This window comes from Microtus ochrogaster, chromosome 4, assembly GCF_000317375.1.
Source record: "Microtus ochrogaster isolate Prairie Vole_2 chromosome 4, MicOch1.0, whole genome shotgun sequence".
NCBI classification, from domain to species: domain Eukaryota; kingdom Metazoa; phylum Chordata; class Mammalia; order Rodentia; family Cricetidae; genus Microtus; species Microtus ochrogaster.
In genome coordinates, this window is record NC_022011.1 from 65,562,516 (window position 1) to 65,569,720 (window position 7,205).

General features: G+C 45.3%; 1 protein-coding gene across 7 annotated transcripts in view; it reads right to left on the minus strand.

Moving 5' to 3' along the window:
- Cacnb4 (calcium voltage-gated channel auxiliary subunit beta 4) overlaps positions 1-7,205 on the minus strand; it is a 264,280-nt gene that overhangs the window by 32,522 nt on the left and 224,553 nt on the right. For 5 of the 7 annotated variants that reach the window (XM_005346404.2, XM_005346405.2, XM_005346406.3 and 2 more), the window contains 4 exons: positions 4,972-5,048; positions 3,585-3,604; positions 3,283-3,363; positions 2,201-2,259 (listed from right to left, as the gene is read on the minus strand). In XM_005346404.2, coding sequence (XP_005346461.1) covers positions 2,201-2,259; positions 3,283-3,363; positions 3,585-3,604; positions 4,972-5,048 — 237 coding nt within the window. The remainder of the gene's footprint in view (positions 1-2,200; positions 2,260-3,282; positions 3,364-3,584; positions 3,605-4,971; positions 5,049-7,205) is intronic. The other 2 variants (XM_026778779.1, XM_026778780.1) reach the window with 1 other exon arrangement.

The window sequence follows — 7,205 nt, forward strand, 5'->3', positions numbered from 1 at the left end:
GTGGCACTCTCCGTGGGCTCCCTGGGCTTTTCCGTGGCACTCTCCGTGGGCTCCCTGGGCTTTTCCGTGGCACTCTCCGTGGGCTCCCTGGGCTTTTCCGTGGCACTCTCCGCTCATCCCTCTACCACTCCCATCTTTGCTACCTACTTCTCTCCAGGACTTCTACGCTCCGGACTTCTCCAGGACTGCCTCTGTCTCTAGTTGTCATTTGAGCTGCTACTGGGTCCCCTCCCACAGCCTCTCCGCCATCATCAGACCCCGTGAAAACTGGACATTGGAATTTTAATTGTATCTTTAACTTGAAAGAAGCTTCAATAGTGTAGATTCGGTGAATGGAACAGATTATTCTACTTGACTCCAGACAGCTCTATGGTGTAACTCAGTGAGTGTCGTCTTCCGCGGCCTTGGGGTTACAGACATCAGGCTGCTCTCCTGAAGCCCGTCTTTCAGCCATTCCTCTTTCCCTTTGCCCAACCCTCTGTGTTCCTTTCTTCATAGTCATCGGTGCTTTCAACCTTCAGCAACATTGTTCACAGGAATGTCACCTGGAAACAGAACAACCTAACACAAGGGTAGGCTGACCTGCGGGGCGGGATCTGCTCAGATCAAAGACGGTGATAGAACTCGAGGAGGGGGCACTGCTCAGGACAGCTTCCAGTGAAGGCACCCTGGGTTAGAACCAATGATCTATGCAGAGCTGAAGGAACTGTGTAAATGCAACAAGAACAGCAGACCGCTCGTGTTAGCTGCCTTCCCTCCAGAGGCACTCGGGGGTCAGACCCAGAACATCACAGAACAGGACTAGACCACGACCGTTTAGAGTCCAGGTTCAGCTGTTTTGTTGCAATGCATTTTTAGAACATGAATTCCCTAGTCTTCAGAGGGGGGGGGGAGGGAGCTGGTGTTCACGTTGGAAGACATTAGGACTCCTGCTCTATCCCTTTCCACTGCATTCATTTGAGACAATGCCTTTCAGAAACCGGAAGCCAGCAAGTCCTAGTGATGCTCTCGTCTCTACACAGCACTGAGGGAGAGGCAATGCTATGCTTCATGTGAGTGCTGGGTATTTGAACTTGGCGATTTATGTTTGTATGTACAACAAGCACTCTTACTCCCTGGGCTATTTCCCCATCCCCTCAGCTTCTTTACACTGTGTCTAGCTTTAGAAACCAGTGATTATTTTCATATGACGACACAGAAGGCTTTTCTTTTGACAAATTATAAACACCAAAAAGTACTTATATGAAATTATAGATACTTGGGCTTAAGTTTTATATACACACAATTTGTGCTTGCCTTTTCTTAAAATTAAACTCTAAAATCTATTTAAAAGCATTTAAACATTTTTAAAATGAATTATTCAGTGTGAAGTGATAACCTGGATGCATTGCCCGGGTTTCTCAATGTGTACTATGTAAGCTTGCTTCTGATGAATCTTCAGCTTGTCTGGGTGGTTGTTTCTACACAGAACATACTCCACACTGTGAACAATCACACTTTCATCGTTGAGTCAATACAGATTTTTTTTTTTTAGCACTTTTCTAGAAGACCTAGGAACTCTAGATATTTTCCACAAAACTGAAGCATAAACTTGTCTGAGGGCTTGGCCATATTGATGATAGCTTATAGGGGGTACATGGAAAACATACCTATAAAAACCACAAGGTTGTATTTTTGAAAATAGCACCCAAATAAATACAGCATCCTTCAGTTGTCACTCGGGAAGGCTATGGCAAAGCGAAGATTGCATTTCTCTCTTAAGGAAATTTATTTATTTGCTGAAGGCTGTTTCCAGCATTTCATGCTTGCAAAGCACTTTGTTATTTAGACATTCAAATCACACACACGGGCAATTCCCAGACACTAGCCAGCATGATCAGTGAGCCATCGTATTTATCAGAAATTGACATTTTCAACCAATTTCTGAAAACCAGTTCGGTATGAACTCACTAGTAAGCGAGAAAATAAAGACAGACATACATTACACCCAACAAATGGATTAATTTCCTTTTGTTTGTCCCTGGGGGCCTCATGCAATACTTCATAATTTCATAGCTGTTTCAGTGAACACTCTCCTAGAATACTGAATTCAGTTTAACCATTGGACTTCTGTAACCGTTGGAAAGAGATCCACAAATCAATATATCACACTTTTACAGTTAAAGAAAAATCAAAATACAAAAACATCTATATGTCTCACCTCCCATCAAACCTGTGCTTCAGGAAATCAAAGAGGGCTTTCTGCATCATGTCTGTTACCTTCGCAGAGGTGAGGAAAAAAAGAAAGAATGAGGCAAACGCGTGGAGAAAGAGAAAGGGAGGGAGGGAGGGAGGGAGGGAGGGAGGGAGGGAGGGAGAGAGAGAGAGAGAGAGAGAGAGAGAGAGAGAGAGAGAGAGAGAAGTCAGCGGTGAGAGAGGTGGAAGGGAAGGGCACAGTGAGGAGAAACCCCATCACATCCAGGCATCTCCAGGGGCCAGCTACAGATGTTCTCTGGGGCTGATTTTCAAGATAATCAAACATAGTTGCTAATGTCTCCCTTGGTTCTTTTCCAAGGTGCTGAAGAACAAATTTATAGTTTTCACCGGGACCCCAGGCAAACAAACCCTCCTCCTACGTCCCTTAGGATGTCCATCTGCCCAAGGAGACCAGAAACTGGCTATGCACAACAGGGCTGGGCATCTTCACATGGCGGGGCTATGCTTGTCTCTAGTGATGGGTAGCGGGTGGTCTCAGTGTCAGTTCTGGGCTCAGCTACCCCAGCCTGAGCGTCTTGGGAATTCTCCCTATTTGAGACTTAAATTTTTTTGTACATAATTTTCCTGCTCATCACCTGACGTTTCCATCTTGGAGCGAGAAAGAGAGATGAGAATTTTAGAACTGCCCCAGGAATGAGTTTTTAACTCATTCAACAGGTGTTTACTAAATACCTCTTTCCTCCAGACATCATCCTAGCCGGGGGGGTCAGTTGGTCTGAAGGATGCCCTGCTTTAGATTTAGAGATCACACCCCACCTGTTTTATCCATTCAAATACAAAGTGAGAATAAAAAATCTGAGATGTCATGCAACACAACCTTCACTCCTCTTTATTACACGGCAATGTCTAATTGCTCTCCAGAGTTTAGTCTAGTTTCTACTGGTTTCCCCCCACCACCTGCCTTCACCTTCTGTGCGCTACCTTCTACCGCTTCCTATCTGTAAACAGACCTGGGAGGGGTCAGATTCCGAAGGAGGGTCCCCAGGGTCCTTGGTCAAGAAAAGGAGAGTAACGGATAACTTGTACCTCATAACCTTTCAGGGATGGCCCCACTAACACCACCGGGCGCATTGATGGCACAACATCGTAGGGAGGGATGTGCTCCGTCTGAAAAAGACGCGTCAACACAAGTGAGAAGGTGAGACCAGGCCTCTTTCCTCGACAGCCACAACATCCAGAATTCTCAGGCTGAACAGTAAGTGATGCCTAAGGGTCCCCACCGAGGAGGCCCATCCCTCAAGAGGTATGTGGGCCACGGACATGGAGCATCGCAGGCACGTACGGAATAGGAACCTTAGCAGGAGTTTAGAAAAGGAAACACAACTTACCACTTTCTGCTTCTGTTTTGCTAAAAGACAACAATGAGAACCACATCAAAATATGCAATCTCTGCAAATGACAGCACATGAGCTTAAAAGCTGGGAGAAGGTACCCTGTAACTGTCCTCCGCGCTTGCCTTGCACCCACTCAGCAGATCACTGCCCTGCCACTTCGTCACGGACATTGCTACTTGCGAGAACATGAGATATGGACCGCTTCTTCCCTGCACCAATGACCTGGCATTCAATTTCCTGCGAAAGGCTGGCACAGGCACTCAAACAATACTTGAGATTGTTAGCTAACCATTAACTATGGGTGTGCCCATATTGGATGTGGCATACATGAAGCGGAGGGCAAGTTGGCTAAAGGAAATGTAATAAAAAAAAGAAACAATACGATGTGAGCAAAATTACCACCACCATAGATATTGTTAATATTGTTGTTTTTGCTATTGTTCTGTATTTGTGCATTTGGTGAACCACGAGGCAGTATGGCAGATCTTCAGGTATTTCTCCAGCTGGAAGAGTGAAAAGCTGTTGTAACGCCCCAGGGTCCAGCAAACATACAGATGGCAGAACCTAGTCCACAGCCCATGAAGGTGGCTTTGCTGTCATCCAAACATTAGGTCCTGTCTACATTGGGTCACCTAGAGGGACAGGTTGGTTCTCAGCCCTGGAGGTCAGCATGAATCCTCACCGACAAGGACCAAGTCCCCAGAACTGTCCCAGCACCAACCCAGCATTGACATGAATGGCAGAGCCTTGACCTGCCGTCTGAGCTGGCGATATCTGAGGCTCTCATACAGCCTCAGTTCCTGGCCAGAGTGAAATTAGCTCTCAGGAGTCAGAAAATGCGATGGGAGAGAACTTTCTAGGAGAACATCTTCATTATATCCGAAGACACACAGAGGCTTTATTGAGATACCCTGTGTCTTCATTGCATCCATTCTGGGACTCAACTGGAACTGCCTAATGCCCAATAATAGAGACAAGGTAATCTTGGCTACAGGGGGGCTATATGCCCCCCCCCCAGTATGTACGACTTGGTCCCAACATGGGCTAAAATTTCATGTACATACAGAACATTGTTGTAACAATCCATGAGCTTTTATACCCTCGGGCCTCACAATCTTGAAGTACTTTGAGTTCCTGAGTAGAATAATGGACTTGAGGTTGGTTTATACATGAAGAAGTAGTGAGTATAGGGGGTGAATGAGATTTTTCAAAATTATACTGATGACTTGAATTTTTGTATCATTCAAGTCAAGCTAGAATTCAAATGAGCAAGGAAATCTTAAATAAAAGAAGCCTTACATTTTCAATCAAGCCTTTATTCCCAAACCAGTAAGAATGTTGGCTTATGTGCTCCAATGCTTGGTATAGCAAGACCGCTCACCTGTTGTTGTGGGGGTCGCTCGAAACGTCCCTGACACCATTTCTCCGAGACTGGAGGAAGAGTTTCCACTCGATTTCCTAGAACATGGAAACAAATTTAAGACTCTTGCCCTAGATCCTCTGAAAACAGAAACTGGGAATCCAAGGTGTTCTTTGGCCTTCTACTAAATAATTCAAAGCATCCTAAGACCTGATAGAAGAGCTTCAAGAATCTGCCCTAATGCTTTCTCTGACCTCAGAGGAAGCGGAGATCTCATAGAAACCTGGAAACACTTTGCAAATTCTCTTTTCCGGTTATTCATACAAAAATTGAGCAGAAGGACCCCTGGTGAGGATGCTCTTTGGAGCTATGTGTTTACCTAAGACCAAGTATTGAAGTACCAGTCAGAGGCTAGACAGTTTAGAACAAGCAAGAGGACCCCAAGACCATCTCTTTAAAAGTTTAACTGGGGGCGGGTTAGGGGCAGTGGTCTACCAACTGTTCCTAGTGCCAACAGTAAGAGCTATCAGTCATGATTCATACATGTTCATAGGCAAGTGATGAACATTTTATTCACTTATTGGCTATGGAACACATCGCGATACATCTTGAGTGTTGGTTTTCCTCGTCTATGGACATAGACGTTATGGATACTTTACAGACAGAAGCATGACGAAAGAACCTCTACGAATGAACCATTGGTTTTATTGTTTCTTGTGCCTCGAAGCAAACTTTATGTGTGTGTGTGTGTGTATGTATTTATATATGTATGTATATATGCATGTATTAATAACAGCAACAATGGTGGGAGATTGTTAGTGAGCCACATTCCAGCAGGAGATAATCAAGGCTAAACTAGAGAAAGAGGTAAATATCTAATTTCCTAGAGTAGTAAGTATAATAGAAACAGTTAAGTTGGAAAGAGATGGAAAATGTGAAAAAGGGGTGAGCCTGGAGTGGGTACCACTTAAACTAGTGCAGGGAAGGAAGGGCTCACGGGAACTGTGCATCAAGAACCTGAAAGAGATGGAGTGATCTGGTAACAGCCAAGGAGGAAGAGGGGTCCCCGTAAGAGGAGGCAGCTGCAAAGGCCCCAGGGAAGAGCCAGCTGTGCTAAGAAGCATGGAGGACGAAATGTCTAGCGCAAAGGGCACCAGAGGGTTAATAATAAAACATCTAAACAGAAGATTAATCATTAGAAGGGAGGTGAACTGTGCTTCTGAGAGTTTCCATGACTACTGAAAGCTTTTCATTAGGATAGCAGGAAAGGAAGACTTAAATAACACACCGGTTTCTTACAAAAATTAATTGAAAAGCAAGATTGAATCAGAAGAACTGCTTCAGCCAAACAGGATGGTCACAGTTGTGATCCACACTAGGGTGCGGGGCTGGTACAGAGCTGCCTCACCAAAGACAAGCCTGGATTACATAGCAAGACTGTCTCAAAGCAATGGTAACAGTAGCAGAACTTGCTCTATTGGAAGACTTTTGAAAACTTCGAATGCATATGAAACCAGTGCTTCAGGGAGCTCCAGTGAGACCCAGTGCAGCCAGGACTTCTCCTAAGCTCTGCTCACCCTCTTGGAACCTGCCCCTTGCATTCTGAAGCCTGTGTGCTGTTTTCTTTGACCACAGAGGCTGGTGCGTTGCAAATCCCCAGCACGGTGTCAACAGAAGAACATGGCTCAGGAAGCCAGGCAGAGAAAAGTGTCCCCAGGACTGTCCACACACCTTCACCTTCTGGGCCCACTGGACAGAGGTTTGACAGGGGAAACAACAAAACCACAACTCTCGGTCATGTCAGTTGCTACCTGAGCTGTCCTGAGAAGTGAGGCCCCGGGTAACCCTCCCAGAAGAAAACTGGGGTTCGGAAATGGGATTGCTGAGCCCACAGGAAGCAGCTTCAGCTGTCGAGTTTATGTGGATTTCTGAGTTGCTGGGGTTCAGAACACAGTGGAAATAGTTAAACCCCAATCATTTGTGTCCTCCTCAAGGAGAGCCTGTGTGCAGAAGGTTTTCATTGGGCTGAAGACAAAGAGAGTCTCGAAGAACACGTTTCTGAGATAACAGAAAAGCCAGTGAAAAACAGAGGGTGACATAAAAGAACAAACTGCTTCAGCCAGTTTTTAATGAGAAACTTGAAAATATTACCCAATTTCCCCACACACACACAAAAAAAAAGAAGCAAGGAAGGAGAAAGGGAGAGAAGAAAGATGGAGGGAGAGAGTGAGGGAGGGAAGGAAGGAGGAAATGAA